This window comes from Bombus bifarius, unplaced genomic scaffold (genome assembly GCF_011952205.1).
Source record: "Bombus bifarius isolate JDL3187 unplaced genomic scaffold, Bbif_JDL3187 scf7180000007970, whole genome shotgun sequence".
Taxonomy (NCBI): Eukaryota; Metazoa; Arthropoda; class Insecta; order Hymenoptera; family Apidae; genus Bombus; species Bombus bifarius.
The window spans coordinates 1,170,145-1,188,234 of NW_022884356.1; the positions used below are offsets into that span (position 1 = coordinate 1,170,145).

The following is an 18,090-nucleotide window of genomic DNA, read 5'->3' on the forward strand; positions in this document are numbered from 1 at the left end:
TTTTTTCTCTACTCACGACGAGTATACTCGACATAACAAAAAATATTGGCACTTCTTCACGACGAGTATACTTGTCAAACACAACAGAGCATGTGTGTTTGTTGTAACACAGAATTAAGTTGCAATGAAACGACCGCTTTCCTTCTTTTTCCTTTTTCTCTACTCACGACGAGTATACTCGACATAACAAAAAATATTGGCACTTCTTCACGACGAGTATACTTGTCAAACACAACAGAGCATGTGTGTTTGTTGTAACACAGAATTAAGTTGTAACGAAACGACCGCTTTCCTTCTTTTTCCTTTTTTCTCTACTCACGACGAGTATACTCGACATAACAAAAAATATTGGCACTTCTTCACGACGAGTATACTTGTCAAACACAACAGAGCATGTGTGTTTGTTGTAACACAGAATTAAGTTGTAATGAAACGACCGCTTTCCTTCTTTTTCCTTTTTCTCTACTCACGACGAGTATACTCGACATAACAAAAAATATTGGCGTTTCTTCACGACGAGTATACTTGTCAAACACAACAGAGTATGTGTGTTTGTTGTAACACGGAATTAAATTGTAACGAAACGATCGTTTTTCTTCTTTTTCCTTTTTTCTCTACTCACGACGAGTATACTCGACGTAACAAAAAATATTGGCACTTCTTCACGACGAGTATACTTGTCAAACACAACAGAGCATGTGTGTTTGTTGTAACACAGAATTAAATTGTAACGAAACGATCCTTTTTGCTTCTTTTTCCTTTTTTCTCTACTCACGACGAGTATACTCGACATAACAAAAAATATTGGCACTTCTTCACGACGAGTATACTTGTCAAACACAACAGAGTATGTGTGTTTGTTGTAACACAGAATTAAATTGTAACGAAACGACCGCTTTCCTTCTTTTTCCTTTTTTCTCTACTCACGACGAGTATACTCGACATAACAGAAAATATTGGCACTTCTTCACGACGAGTATACTTGTCAAACACAACAGAGTATGTGTGTTTGTTGTAACACAGAATTAAGTTGTAACGAAACGATCGTTTTCCTTCTTTTTCCTTTTTTCTTTACTCACGACGAGTATACTCGACATAACAAAAAATATTGGCACTTCTTCACGACGAGTATACTTGTCAAACACAACAGAGTACGTGTGTTTGTTGTAACACAGAATTAAGTTGTAACGAAACGATCGTTTTCCTTCTTTTTCCTTTTTTCTCTACTCACGACGAGTATACTCGACATAACAAAAAATATTGGCGTTTCTTCACGACGAGTATACTCGTCGAAAATAGCTAACTGGTTAATGATATCCAGCTTTGCCATGGATGTAACGTGTCGGGCGTACGTTCGTGTGATCTTCTACGTGCCGTGAATCGTCGGAAGAAGCCGAGGACGGGTTTTCCCGCCTCGTACCTCGATTTTCTCTGCCCTCGCCGAGAGGCAATCGCTGCATCCGATAGCAGACACAGTGATTCTCGTCTGGCGCCAAGCGGATCGTATGCCCACCGGTATACACACCCTTCGTAACAGGAAGAGAACGAGTTTTTACGTTAAATTTTAACGAAATTATCGGCTCGTCCCGCGAGCAACGCCGCGAGCCAGCCATAAAGATAACGAGGCTTCTTATCGTCGCGCTACGTCTCGAGTGCTGCATCGCTTCAGAATTTTCTCTCTCGTTTATATATACGCACATTGTGCGTAAGCACGTTCGTTCGCCATTGACACTATTACGATAACACGCGACAAGAATGTAATTGGAAAAACATCTTGTTAACAAGTTCACTGCGCGTTCGATTTTCATTTTCTATAATGGTTTACTTTAACTGCCTCGCATTAGCTTGTACTTAAGGCATAGCCTTGTTAGACTGTACGTTCGGCTACATCGTTGAAACGCAATATTTTCGAAGAACCGACGCAATCATACACATTATGCTTCTTTAATTTCCTTGGAATTTACAATTCCTTATCGCTATCTTCTTGCGGCTGATAAATTTAGGAAAATATAGGTATTTTTAATTCTAATTTTAACGCGTTTCGCTATTTTTATTTTATTCTACCAGCGTGACGCGATGAAACGGCGAGATAAATAATTAATTTCGAAAATTGACAAAACGATCCCGCATTCTTCGCGAAGAATAAAAAACAGAGATAAATAAAAAGTGAGAAGGTTTCGGTAAGATCGTTCTATGAACGAACGAATAATAGTATCTTCTTTCGAAAGCGTGTCAAATTGACACAAGTGGCGGCTGAGGGTTCGGAAATTCAATGCTAATTACAGTGGCTACAAAAAATATTTGTACGCCGTTCTACGATATTTACATCGACGTTTACGTACTAATTAATCAAGTGCAAATATTACATTGACTTTTATATCGCTACACGGTGCCTCTCCTATGACTACGATACTTTGTTCTTACGAGAATAAATTATGCAACCTGATGAAAAGACTGGTTCGTTACAGGCTAGCAGTATGTACAAAAGCTTTTTCTAGCTGTACGTGTAGCTTTACGTTTCTGGATAATGTGAAATCAAACGCTTTGTAAAAAATGAAGTGGGTCAATTTGGCTTCTCAGAGCATCGTATTCGTATAAACCGGAAAATCTATAGAACTATCGTTATGAAAAGTATTTCAAGAACGTACTTGTACATATGACAAAAAAAGAAAAAAGAAAGAAAGGAGCACCGTTACATGAAAAGAAGAGCGAATTCTGGGAGCGAGTGGGTGGTGAAAACGCGTTTCAAGGGGAAGCTCTTTTTATCGGCCAGCACAACTGCATATCGCGACCAGTAAAGGTCAACGAGTGCAAGGAATTAATCGAGCTTTCCAGAGCTGTGCAGGTCGGCCGAGTAATCCCACGCGGGCCGACGACGACGACGATGATTTAAAAACGAATATCCTGGATCGGTATTTGGCGAGTAAATGCGGATCTTCGTGCGGCGATGAACACAGACGAATAAAAGGCGTGGAATGACGCGCATAATACGCCTGAGAACAATAGTCGCCCATTTCTCCTCCTTTCTTTCTTTCTTTCCTTCATTCTAGCGTCTTTGCTTCTTCGTTTTTAGCGTAGGATTATACGTCTTTGTTCTGCGGTAATTTCGTCGAAAAATGGTGTTGCGAAATTTCGACACGCGGTGACACGCACAGTCACTGTGGTCAGGATGATACGACTCAGCATAAAAATAACGATTTTTTTCGCTTAACTCTTGATTGTTCGCTATGGGATCCTGAAGAAGCGTCTCGGACGTTACAGACATCGTGGTAATTTCGATCTAAAATGATAATAAACGAACGAAATAATAATCAAATTTCTTAGTACGATCTTTAATTCTGCTCAGACTCTGTGTCTCATAAATCGAGACTTTTCATTGACGCAACACGTAGGATCCTCAGAGTACCGCTTCGACGTTGATTTCATTTTCCTTCGTCTTTCGCGTTTCATAGCTGAGTCGATGCACAAAACGTGTTCTTCTGTTACCACTTGTATTACGTTAGCTCGATAGAAACACGTCGATGTAGATATTATCGGTTACGAAGATATAAAGCTTCAGGAAATGGATGGTGGAATAGGAACAAACTGGAAATTGAACAATTGCAGATGAGTATCGAATACCATGCGAGCCACGAAAGCCTGGACAAACAAGGAATCATATGCTTTGCTTAATGAACTTACTTTGAAGATTAAAATTGGACACCCTGTATGTGAGCTGTAGAAACACTCCACAAGTTGAGATCAATTTCAGCAGTCTTTTGGGGTTGAACGCGAAGAACTGGGACTTTATAAATGTCATTTAGATGCTGCTCGAGCGAAACGAAGTTCTAAGTAAAAGACGGTGAGTATAAAAGTTGCTGACTAAATTTAAATTACAAAATAAATCCAGGAAATAGAAGCCAACCCCAGTGATCATTTTGTCTCTCCTCTTTCATATTCTTTCATTCTCTTTGGTTCTGTGTGTGGCTCGTATTTTGAAAGCGGGATACGTGGTCGGAACAGGAAACGCCATGGGAGAGTGAGCAATCGGTATTCCATGGCTGTGTCACGGAGAGCCTCCACGAGAACCGGACCTAGACTCACTCTGCACTCGTCCCTTCTAGCTCTTGATTTTTCCTTCGATACGACTCTTTTCCTACGCCTATTTTACGTAACACGACTAATGACCACGTACACCGCGGATGATTATGCAATTTCAATGCGTTCATCAACGTAACTGGCTCGCAAGAGTCAAAGGAACAGCGAAATAAAACGTTCGTTAACCCGTACAACGTGACAGATTTTCTACCATTTTTCGGTCGCTTTTAGTTGAAAAATGTCTAGAACGCTGTACACGCTTTTACTCGAACAATGTCCAGAAACGAGAAATGAAAACGTTGTATCAACATAATTTCATTCTTTCAGGAAGAGATGCAACACGAATAAAAACTCCGCCCACGAGTTATTAATGCAACGAACGCGTTATTTCGCATATTCTCTACATTTTCGCGGATCACGCTTGTGCTTTTATATGTCGCACAAATGCACAAACGTCCGCGATCAACCAAAGCGTCAGCTCCGATCGACGAGCTTCGTCCCTTGACACTAGAACTACCGATAGTTAACACGAAGCTATTTCTACCAAAGTCAGTGAAAATGACTGGTCTTTAAAAATACGTAATGATAGAATATTTTTATATTTATTGATTTGTTACGTTCTTTCAGAAGGAATTCCACGTTATGTAGTACATTTTTAGTATTATTAACGACGATCCCTAAAATGATCCCTAAACGAGGGCATATTTATAAAATTGTAGAACCAGTCGTTTTCACCGCTGTGGTATTTCTAGCGTCAGCATCAAGCGATCTAGCGATCGATCCGCAATTTTCCCGATAACTGATATCGTCATATCGAACGATACGCAGTACAAATATAAAAAACGTGTGGCAAGTTGTACAAAACGAGGAAACTGGTTAATTGGGTTCGATAAACGGATTGCAGGACCCTTTTACACTTCGACAAGTGCCAGTCATCTTCACTGGTATTGGTATAAGTAGCCCTGATAGAAAATTATTTTCAGTTTGAATACGTAAAAAGCAAAATGAAATTCATTACATTATTCTTTTAGTTATCGTTGCGAAAGTCGTTACATCGTTGTGGAAAAAGATATAACACGAAGTAGGAATTTTAAAATAAAATTGTAAATCCAGTCGATTTGACTGATGTGGTAGTCGTAGCGTTAAAGCAAGAACTTTCAACGAAATTCTTCTTCCAATTCACTTTGCCGATTTTAATGAATTTAAATGAGATTCTCGCTGATCTCTGGCAATCTCGGATATTCAGGGAAACGAAGGAAATCCATTTCGCGGAAGAATATTGATAAGCAGAGAAGAGAATAGCGATAAAAGTAACAGACGATCCTCTTAAGGCGACCGGAGAATTTACGTCAAATGCAAATCCGGCGAGGACTGCAGACGTGAAAAAATGTTGTACAGAGGTGGGACGTGGACGTCGCTGTGTCGGACGTGGCACGATATCGATTTCGTGATCGCAAAACGATATCCGTGGCTCGGTTAACGGATACCAGACCGCGGATCCAAGACTCGGTCACGGGGTACTTGTCATCGAGAAAGTCTTTCTTCCTCTTCCTCTGGTATAAACGAGATTAGCACAGAATGAAAGCAGCATCCACGTGTTTTTCGCGTTGCCATCACGGTGAAAGACGTTGTTGCGTCGGATAACGCGTCGAAAGTTCTTCTAACGATGCTTTCCGATCGAATTAAACTCGAGCGAATGGAAGAGACAGGAGGAGGGGAATGACAGAGTCAACTCTTTCGAGGATTTTTCTTCTCACGGCGAGGACAATGGTACAGTTGATATTTGGATATCTGGAACGAAGAAGGATGAAGTAATATTCCTCTTTAAGGAGAAGCTATAAGCGATGATTTGAATACAGAGGATAAATAGAAGAAGAGAAGATACGGATATGAAAGAAGAGATAGGGAGAGTGTAAGAGAAAAGATACTCCCTTTAAAGGAGAAAATGCAGTTGATATTTGAATATAAATGATATTTAAGTACCTGAGACGAAGAATATACGGAAAAATATTCCTCCTCCTTCGAGGCTTCTTACAGTTACCTTAGATTTAGATTCTTAGATCTTCTCCTTGGATTCTTCGTTTATCCCTCACATTCGAGTATCAATTATATCTTCTGTTTTCAATATTTGAATATAAGACACTCGAACATAAGAAGCATGGACGAAAAAATATAATTTATATTTCATTATAAGCGATATCGAGGTACTTGAAACGGATAATCTACGGAAAAGTACTCCTTTCCAAGCAGCAAGTATAATTCGTATTTAAATATAATTGATATTTAGGTATCCCGGGCGAAGAATCTACGAAAAATATTCCATTAAAGAATACAAGAGTATATATAGAGAAAATATTCCCTCGAGGAAAGACTTCTTTTCGTTTAGGCACGATTATATACGAATATCAAAATTCGCTCGTGTCTCTCAATTTTTTACTAAAATGGATAAAGAAGATTTCGAGAATTTCGAGCGATTCCATTTCGATGATCGGAAACAGTACATTACATTAATTATTAGGTAAATTCTTACGGATATCTTGGTCTTCGAATGCTTCATTTTTTTTATTCCAATTAAACATATACCTACATTTTTTACGAATACGTATATGCATTTTGGTCTTCGGATACCTCGATCATCGTTGCAATCAACTATTATATTAGGTTGGCAACTAAGTGATTGCGGGTTTTGTCAATACCATCTATTGGCAAAGTCCGCAATCACATAGTTGCCAACCTAATATTTAGATTCTTATGGGTATACGCATGGCGATATTCAAGCAGGCGGCAGCTTATAACGAACAACGTAACAAGATACGAACAATCGTCCGAACGCTGTAGCAACACAATGGAACAGCTTGGAGAATTGTAACAGTTCACGGAGGGAAGTTCTGCTCGCGAATGAAAATTATTATTTTTCGTGCTAGTGGTTTTGCTCGCAAGATCGAAAGGAAAAGGAAGATGGCGTTCTCCTCGAAGCAAATTACCTTCCAGTTATTCATAGACTTTATACGATACAGATACAGGTGCGAATGAATGCGCGCATGGACATCACGGGTCACTTTTACACGAGAATACAACGTGAATGGCTGGAAACCAGTGATTTCGTCTCTCTGGCTGAACGTGTCGACACGAGCCATCGGTTTTAAAGGTCGTCCCCGAGGACTGAGCCACTGGATCACAATTTTTTCTCTCCTCTCCCCTAGTCCGTGTTATATAAGCCCGATTTTCGATATAGATCACGCCATTTAACCTGCCCCTGTTCCAGTTCTTCTGTCGCGGACGGAAACTGGCTCGCGCGTTCGTTTTCTCGGCTAAAACCCTTTGAAAGCCCTACAGATGGCAGCCCTTGTTTCCGCGCGACGAATTTCCTGTTTCGAAATCTCTCATTTATCAACCGGACGGATGTTGACGTCTCGCCGGCCCACCTTTTTCCTCGTTTGTTCGCAATAACCGACAGAGCAACTCGATTTTTTCATTATCGCTTTAAGCTTCGGGCTTCTGCTGCCCTCCTTGGATCGGACGACGTATCATAGCATCTCTTGCTATTATTCGACTTTTAAGTTGCCCGTGCGTTTTACCTTTTGAGTGGAACGAACGTTTTACGGACTGTTACGGATCGACGATTGAACACCTTACATCGAATAGCACATAATGGGATCCGCTGACGCAATTACGAAGCGACGTAATCCAGCGTTTTTGGTATTTTTCAAATTTCAAGTTTCTTGCGTCTTCTTTTCTTTCTTTGCCGTTTCGAGCAAACTTACGGCGGCGTTACACGGCGGTTGATATGGGATAACAACTAAGCAGATTAAATCGAACTGCGCGAGATGGAGACTGTCGTGTAATTTCGTTATTCATGAGTCGAAAAGAAAGAATAAATTACAAACCAGTCGATAATGGAAAAGAAAACAGCACCGTGCTACACCTTCCTAGCATTCTTGTCCATCTTTCAAGATATAGAGAAACGTGACAAGTTGCTCGTGTTTCTGTATCTCGCAGATTTATTAGTTTCGTTTCAGCCTGTCGGATTTGAAACAAATTTGACGAATTTTTAACTTACAAATTTATAAAAATTGATTTATTAATTTTTGAACATTGCACGAATTGCGATTATTGTCACAAATATCCGCGGTTATCGTCAACGACAGTGTCCCGAGATTCCGTTTGCGTTCTTACTTCTTGCCTCTTCGGTTTCCTCTTTATCGCGACTATCTGGCTGGTTATCGACTGTAAATAAACGCGTGAATGGAAACGATGGAAATTCGTGAATTAAGGAATCGTTCGTTATCTCGACCGTTATCTCGACCTTCTAATGGGAACTGTACTTGTGACATCATACTTTGCCGAGTACAACATGGTCATAAGCAAAGAACGGGGCGAACAGCTTCTTCGTGTTTGCGATGATGTGCCATTCGTTTCTACCGTTCGGTCGCAAGAAGACAACGACAGGAAGAAAAGGCGAGGGAAGAGACGACGTAGGGAAGAGAAAAGGAACGAAGAAGGGAGGAATCCAAAGGCAACGAAGCAGCGTTTCCCAACGTTGCGCGTCTCAGTCGCCACTTCGTAAATTTCTCGAAGAAAAACTCGGCCTACCGTTTGAAATATTATCAACCACTGTACGATAAAACGGTGTACGAAAACAGAAATTAGATAGAAAAAAGGGGAAAAATTCGACGACTATCCAAATCTAAACAAATTTAAACGTTCTACGAGACGACGCTACTTCTTCACCAAACTCGTTCAAACTTCTTCGAAACAATGCCTTGGGCGCAAAAATCCCATTTTACCCAACTTATTTTCGCACGTAGAATAAGCTTCCGCCAGATGTCCATTCCAGTCTAATCGAGAATTAGTGGAACGAGCAGACGCGTAACCGACAACTTTTCAACGTCGATTTTCACCGAGCCAAGTCCCCAACGTGGTTTTGCTATTCTCGAGTCACAGAATCTGCCTAACCTCGTCCGTGCAACGAATTACGGCTCGCCCTTGTATTTGCAAAAGATAACGCAGGATTACGTCTCGAAAATGACAAAGATTCCATGGCGCAACGTGGACAGGTTGGGCAACGCTGGGATAGAAGGAGGCGCTGCATCGCAAGGTCTGGAAAACGCATTGTTTAGGCTGCACTTACACCAACCTAGCGGTGGGTGTGTCACGAGCGTGAAATACCGGCGAAGTGACTACGAGAAGAGAAAGAGAGAAAGAGAGAGGGAAAGAGAGATAGGAATCCACTTGGCCGATGCTCGAGCCACGTCGGAGATTACAGTGGACCTCGTCTATTCCGCTCAACGTGTGCTGCCTAACCTCTACTCGGCTCCATTGGCCCCGCTTTCTACAAATTAATTACCTTCGTGCTCTACGGACCACGAAGTCGCAGAGATACGCGTTCAATTAAAAGTTGCGAGCTCGTTTCCGAAAAAGCAACCCAGAAACGAACGTGCCACCTAAGTACAAACTCCCTCCAACCATCTCTCTCTTTAATCGGCGGAAATCGATTCTAAATTCGGTGGAGGCAACTGTTCCACAGTGAAATTGCAGGTTAAACCGTTTAGGATCTGAATTGTCTTGATATTTCGATTTAGTAATGTGCCTTTCTATTTTTTTTTTTTTTTTTTTTTTGTCAATTTATATCATTGAATTCTATCGGACAGGCACTGCAAAAGGTGAAATTTCGAGAACGAAAGGATCGATAATATTTTCATGCTCTGTACCACTTACCTGCTCTTTCATCTAGATCTTAGGATTTTTATGAAATTCGGAGAAAGTTAAGCGCTTTGTATAGATACGATGAACTGTCTTCTTGAAATTGTAGAAATTCTTCTTGTATCTGTGATCTATGCAAGAAACTTGTACAGCGTATTTACCATTGTAATAAATTCTTTGCATTGCAATTACCAAGAGGGATATCAAGAATTTGCTCGGTATCTCTTCTTTTTTTTTCTTTTTTTTACTATCTCTTCTCTCATCTAAATCCTACAGTTTTATGAAATTCAGAGAAAGTTAAGTGCATCGTATAGATACGATGAACTGGCTTTTTGGAATCATAGAAATTCCCCTTGTATCTCTGATTTATGTAAACAGCTCCTATAACGTACTTATTACTCTGATATATTCTTTACATTGCAATTACGAGAAGAGATTTCAAGAATTTGATCAGCATTCTGTTCTTGTTACTATCTCTTCTTTCATCTGGATCGTATGAAATTTAAGGAAAGTCAAATATTCTGCACCAACGGACAAACTACATTTTTCTTTTACATTATAAAAATTCTTCTCGCGCCACTGACTCTCACGACCAGAGCAAAATATATAAAATTCGCTCGATGCTCAACGTGTGTCAATGGATTGAACTGAATATTCATTCGTTCAACTGTATAAGAACGTAGCGGGTTCTTTGATCTTTCAGAGCTTCGTAAAGTCAACGCCAATGAAATGGGCGTCGATGTTGCATTATACGTTATTCCGCTAGCGCTATTAACTTTTACTGCATTATAATTGCAGAGTCGCTGAATGATTTGCACGGGTCAGAAAATGAATTCGTGTCTCCCTGTGAGCATTCGCTTCTACTTGTGATTCCACGCTTTCAAGATTCCATTAAAGCGAGCCGGATCACGGTAGAACGGCTCTGCATTCTGCCTCATGCAACTGGCGTCTGGTTTCTTCCGATAACGGAGATTCCTGGTGCTACGTTGCTCACGAACACGTTCACCGCGACATCTAACAGTCACCTGGTGAATAACCGTGTGCTGGCAGGGTAACAGCTGCGTAGGTGCATTCGATTTCACGCGACTTGCAGGCAACTGCGAGAGACACTTTCGCTAGAATATCATTTTATGCGATAAAACTTTAACGTATGTACACTGGCTCGCGAAATATATACATATAATATATTGTATTTACATGTTCAACATATGTACAATTATATTATTATATATAATTCTGTACGAGTACTTGTTGTATTATATTATACAGATACGATCGTTGTTATCAAATAAATAATTTAATATAGTAATTCCATATAGTTATATCTATATATACACATCAAATACTTCAATTTCTACAAACTTCGTAACATTGTTTTTTCTCCAAAATCGAAGTACGATGATTTTGTGATAATTCGTTTCACTTCTTACCGTGTACGATAAGAGAAATATATACTACAGATGTATCAACGATTTTATTAAAGAGCGGATGCAATTTAAAGTTCGCGTTATAGATCAAATATCAAAGTGATATTAAAAATAGGACTGAGACTTTTGAACGATATGGTATACGCCCACCGACGATTATTTCTTGCTCGCGCGAAACGTTCGCGGAAACTAAGGTAACCTATAAAATTAAAGGGCACCGAGAAACTCTGCACCAAATTCAATGGAGTCCGCTGACTGCAAATGTGTACGTATGTACTTGTTGTTGGCAGAATACGAACGGCACATTTAAGTACGTATCACGTTGTTAGATAGACATGAATCGCTATTGTAGTAACTGTGAATCGTGCATCTTCATAAATTTAGTCGAGCTCGTAGTTGCCTCATCCGCGATTATACGACGTACGTATAAAAAGAAGACTAAGAAGGAAACACCCAACAGATCTCACAAAGGACATAACCTAACATACAAACACTCACCACACTAAAAAAATAAATCAATCAAATTCGAAGATGGTATCCCACTGGGGGTAGTCATCCACATGTTATATTACTATATCACCAAATGTCCTACTGGACAAATTGTAAAATGTAAATAAATAAATAAAAAAGAAAATACGACGTACGTATATTGTTCACCTGCATAAGAGCGATAGTCCATGAACAGTACAAAACAATTATATCAACAATTATAAAAATCGACTATAGATTGGTCAGGCGACCAGATATTTCTGTAACTGTACATATTCGGTTTTCAATATTCTGACTAATTTATTATTTGTCGGAATTCGAGTGTACCAGAGCCTACGACGTTACATCAACGCTTGTTAGCGTAGCTAATCGTTGGCATAGCAGAGATTACCGATTTCTGTGTAAATGTTACCCTGTTCAAATCATTGTACATCGTAGAATATACAATTATAGCTACATCAACGAATACGCTATCTAGGAGCGTAAGGCTGATACGAAGACATTTTAGGAGAAGACTGGCGCGACATCTCCGGGTCACTGATTTCGGTTTTGCACACTGACAGATCCCTTCGTCGTGCTTCTACACACACATTGTTAATAGCATCAGATGCTCTTAACGTTTTAACATTTTGTTCGAATTTTAAATTGAAAGAGGACCATTATTCGTAGGAACTGATCTCTCTTCTGATAATTCGTAGGAAAATATAATATTCTTTAGAGTGTCATATCTTCTATATGTTTCATTTTACACGTGTACGGTGTTGCTTTGTAAGTACGCCACGTTTCTGGTGTTTCCAGGGTTTACGATATTTGCTGTTGGAATACGGATGTTCATGCGAATTTACATGGGTATAATTAATTACATTATGGGTATAATTAAAAAAGCGGAATCATACATACACAGAGATTGATTTCCAATTAAAATACATATTTAGATAGCTACTCTTATCTTTAATCTCTTATCTTTTATCTTATAAGTGGAACCGTTTTTATATTCTACGATTAATGACTCTTACCAACATGATAGAAGATCTTTAATGTAAAAGTTAATAATACTCACATATGCAAACAATTACCAATTTCAAGTAATTTTTTAAGTAAGTATTATACTCTCAGCATCATATATATATATCTGTATATTATGCATATTCTGTACAGTTTACGATTTTTCATAAAAGCACAAACATCCGCAGTCCATTCGTTATTAACGATGCATCGGTTAATTACGCAGGAACGACTTATTAAAAATGAGTCAGCGTATAAACATCTTGCTTGATGTGATGTTTCGCTAACCAGCTGTGTAACAACGTACGACAGGCGTGAATATCTTTGACGTTACACGATCGTTCGGGCTACAGATTCGATATAAACGAAAATATATCGACTAGGGGGATGGCGCACAGAGGATATATTTAAAAAGAAGCAAAAGCATGCACGGATCGATACTGAATTTTAGTACTCGCCTGTAAATGGGCTTCTGATCGTCACGTTCATCCGGTGTATTGAGGAAATTGGCGTCGTTCACCGCCGAAGACGTGGATCCCCTCGGCGACCTTGGGCCGCCCTCCAGCTCCCCGATCAGGACTTCTGTCTGACCATTTTGGAAAGGACTGCTGGCACGTCGTTCACCGACTCTTCCGCCTTGCACCGGTGTCTGAAAATATGAATCATCGTCTCACCATGTCGAAATAACTCGCCGATGTGTTTAAACATTTATCACGCGAAGCTTCTATATCCACGTTGTACGCGTTATATGGAAAACTTGGGAACATTACGAGAAACTCTACTCTGTATTACTTTTTACATTTGTATCCGTACGTTTCATATATCATAAAATGAATTTTGGCACATAAGTGAGCAACTATACTGTATTACTTTCAACGTCCACACCGTATGCGTTATATGGAACATTTTTAAACATTTTATTGGTAGCTCGACCGTGTTACCTTGTAATTTTATATGTCACAATTTTCACATGCGCATTTCCCAAATTTTCGATACATGTTTTATCGCAATTAGCTCGTCACCAGCGACTAAAATTATAATTACGTTTATCGTACACATAGAACCATCGTTGTATCAAGTTCCTGATATATTCCCTGTAAAAGGAAATAGTTAGAATAATTTCAATAATTTGTACATAATTTATATAATTTCATATAATAATATATAATTTGAATAAGAATGGAGAGCAGGAAAGCTCGCGTTCCATACCAAAGAAACAAGGATATTTTGGTTAATTTTCACGGAATTCTTCAACAACGTTGCCCACGATTAATTATGCAGAAACGAATGGCGGATGGTGAATTACAATTCCGGGAAATGTTTACCTCACACTTAACCAATCGCACGGACGTGTTTACATAAGCATCATGAAGGAGAAATCATTTTTACCCGCGAGTTATAAAAATAGAAGCTAACTACCAGTTACTTTCAAGAATATTAAAAACATCGATCCTGTCGCAGCTGTCCTCCGTCACTTGCTATTTCCTCATAATCGCGACCATATTTCCTTCAATTTTCATTTTGCCCTACTCGCTAAAACTTTAATTTCTGTAAATGCGCGAGATTGCGTCAATGTAATTCTAATACAAAATTTCTATTTCAAAAAGAAACGCGTATCTTCCACTCGCTGGGACTTTGATTTCTTCCCAGCAAGAGTCGGTATCTACAAGCAGATCTGCATCTAGTAATCCTGGCTCTACTCTACCTAGAAAATTTCTCTTCAAGAACATTTTTGTTTTTACTTCTACAAGAGACTGAGAAGGAAGTTGCAGTCGCCAAAAGTTTGGTTTCTCCCAAATAGGAATATATCTTCCACTAGCTGAAAGTTTGATTTCTTCCCAGCAAGAGCATCTAGTAATCCTGGCTCGACTCTACCTAGAAAATTTCTCTTCAAGAACATTTTTGTTTCTACTTTTAGAAGAGACTGAGAGGGAAGTTGCAGTCGCCAAAAGTTTGGTTTCTCTCAAATAGGAATATATCTTCCACTAGCTGAAAGTTTGATTTCTTCCCAGCAAGAGCATCTAGTAATCTTGGCTCGACTCTACCTAGAAAATTTCTCTGCTAAAACATTTTTGTTTCTACTTTTAGAAGAGACTGAGAGGGAAGTTGCTGTCGCCAAAAGTTTGGTTTCTCTCAAATAGGAATATATCTTCCACTAGCTGAAAGTTTGATTTCTTCCCAGCAAGAGCATCTAGTAATCTTGGCTCGACTCTACCTAGAAAATTTCTCTTCTAAAACATTTTTGTTTCTACTTTTAGAAGAGACTGAGAGGGAAGTTGCAGTCGCCAAAAGTTTGGTTTCTCTCAAATAGGAATATATCTTCCACTAGCTGAAAGTTTGATTTCTTCCCAGCAAGAGCATCTAGTAATCTTGACTCGACTCTACCTAGAAAATTTCTCTGCTAAAACATTTTTGTTTCTACTTTTAGAAGAGACTGAGAGGGAAGTTGCAGTCGCCAAAAGTTTGGTTTCTCCCAAATAGGAATATATCTTCCACTAGCTGAAAGTTTGATTTCTTCCCAGCAAGAGCATCTAGTAATCCTGGCTCGACTCTACCTAGAAAATTTCTCTTCTAAAACATTTTTGTTTCTACTTTTAGAAGAGACTGAGAGGGAAGTTGCAGTCGCCAAAAGTTTGGTTTTTCTCAAATAGGAATATATCTTCCACTAGCTGAAAGTTTGATTTCTTCCCAGCAAGAGCATCTAGTAATCTTGGCTCGACTCTACCTAGAAAATTTCTCTGCTAAAACATTTTTGTTTCTACTTTTAGAAGAGACTGAGAGGGAAGTTGCAGTCGCCAAAAGTTTGGTTTCTCCCAAATAGGAATATATCTTCCACTAGCTGAAAGTTTGATTTCTTCCCAGCAAGAGCATCTAGTAATCCTGGCTCGACTCTACCTAGAAAATTTTTCTGCTAAAACATTTTTGTTTCTATTTCTAGCAGAGACTGAGAGGGAAGTTGCAGTCGCCAAAAGATTGGTTTCTCCCAAATAGGAATAAACATCTACAAGTACAACCGTGTTTAATAACTCATTCATTCTAACTGTATCTAAGAACTTGCTATTCTAAAAAATGTCTATTTTTCTATATCCAGTAGAAATTGGAAAGAAGAACGTATCTCGTTCCATTCGTTAAAAGTTTGTTTTCTTCCAAATAAGAGTTAAATATCCACGAATATCCACCTGTAGATATCCGTGTACATCTGTAGATCCCTTTAGCAAGTTTACTTTGACTCTAGGCAAAAAAAACTTCCTATTACAAAAACTTTCCCTTTCCACTTGTAAGAAAGGATCGGCCGAAGAAACCTTTTCTCGTTTACAAAGTTTGATTTCTTCCGAATAACAGCGAACGTCTACAAGTAGAATTACGTTTGGTAAACCCTAGCTTAACTCTGTCTAGAAAATTCCTATCCTAAAGCATTCCTATCTTTCTGTTTGCCAGAGAAATTGAAAGAAAAGAACGTATTTCATTGCACTCACTAAAAGCTTCGTTTCTTCTGGACAGGTCTGCTGTTTCTCGGCCGCGTCCTTCCCTTCCTTCGCTTCTTTCGTCTCTTTCACTATGCCCTTAGGTATGGTACCGTTGCTTAGCTTAGGAGTGAAGACGTTCGTGATCTGTTCCCTACGACAGAAACACCAAGGCACATGAGATCGCGCGAGGAATCAACTTCCGACACACTAATGCCCCTCGCTAGGAGAACAGCGATGGTACGCGCGGTTGCATCGCAATGGGATATCAATCACGCCAATCGCAATTTCACGTATCCGGCTTGTAATTGTACTTCCCATCGCGGTGTGCCGCGAGTTTTCACATTTCGCGTTACATTGCACGTCGCCACGGTCGAGCGTATCTGCTGATAAAAAAGTCGAGCGTCTTTTTCGACCATCTGCTCGGTTAGTTTAACAAATCAAAGCACTCGAACACGGCCAACACGTTAACACCGTGACGATGAATCGATGAATTTAATTCAACGCGATTAAGAGAAGATAAATCGCGCGGATTAACAGATGCAAATGCGGTCGCAGAAAGAAGCGCGCAAATACGATACGGTACCTTGCGGAAGTTAAACGTTGTACCGTAGCGTGTTTCCATCTATCGCGGCTCGCACAATATACAAAATTCACGTGGACGCGTGTTCCGACGAGCTGACGTTCTGACGAGCGAGATATCCCAGAGAACCGTAACGCACAGGCTGATCAAAATTCGTACGTGTACATATTTGATTATACCGAGTTGGCAACTAAGCGACTGCGGATTTTCCCATTGGGTGGTAATGACAAAATCCGCAATCGCTTAGTTACCACCCAATATAAGAAATATTTGGTACACGTTCAAGGCAAGTCGCTTATGGCTATTGTTTTAGCTACTGTCAATTCCTTGTTTGACGATCTAAGGGAAAAGAGGTCGGTACACCTGATCAAGTAGTTGGGTATTTTACATTTCAATTCTCAAATTCTTAGATAAATGGTACATTGTTGGATCACGGATGACTACAGCGACCTGTGCTCGATTACTCAAATTCAGGATGTTCAGTTTTATCGTGTGTTTTATGTTCCCTGACAGAGATTTGACAGAGATCAGTAGATATAAAATTAAACGAGAACTTCTGCTTGGAGACTTTGAGAAGCTTACTGTACTTAAAATGTGTGGCGAAAAGTAAGCGACGACGAGTATACTCGTGAAACGCAGAGTACGTGTAACTGTTACAACGTAGAATTAAATTGTGACGAAACGACCGCTTCAGTTTTTGAATTTCATCGGCGACAGGGCTCGTCGTAACACAAAATATCGCCATTTCTTCGCGACGAGTATACTCGTGAGAAACAGCTAACAGGTGGAATAACTTGATCGTCGTGGTTCCTGGTGATCCAACGATACCAGTTGAGAGTCAGAAATTTTTCCAGCACACCTGTGACCTCGTGCAGGACGCTGAGCGAAAATCGCTGCGCCGATGCGCGTGGTTCTTCACTGAGTTCGTCGGAACGTCGATATCGTTCGTTCGTTAAACGGCCGAATACGCGTTCACAGAAATCACAGACTGACGCGTTGACTGGACGAAGTTGCGCGGTCGTTCGTCGAAAGTTACACGGCCAAGCGAAAATCTTGCGCGGGCCAAGTGAAATTATGTTCTTCTTAACGCGTTGAGAAGGTCGATAGCGCCAGCCATCTCCGGAAACAATCAGGATAACATCATCCGCGCTAAACGAGTCGAACAAGCTGGAAAATTAGTATTTTTGGCAAACTTTCAGGTTTAACACTCGACCGTGCGTCCGCCGACTGTCGACCTCGTCGATTTCTCGTCCGATCGAAACCGTTAAGCTTCCGTCCCGAATAAAAACGCCGTTGTACGCTGTTACGTCTCGATTGTCTACGCTGTACGATGTTTTAGATG

General features: G+C 39.9%; 1 protein-coding gene across 1 annotated transcript in view; it reads right to left on the reverse strand.

Annotated features, from left to right (window-relative positions):
* Positions 1 to 18,090, reverse strand: part of LOC117211453 — a 135,543-nt gene that overhangs the window by 80,826 nt on the left and 36,627 nt on the right. Inside the window, exons 8-9 of the mRNA XM_033455349.1 lie at positions 16,178 to 16,319; positions 13,160 to 13,350 (exon numbers count right to left, since the gene is read on the reverse strand). Of these exons, the coding sequence (XP_033311240.1) occupies positions 13,160 to 13,350; positions 16,178 to 16,319 (333 nt within the window). The remainder of the gene's footprint in view (positions 1 to 13,159; positions 13,351 to 16,177; positions 16,320 to 18,090) is intronic.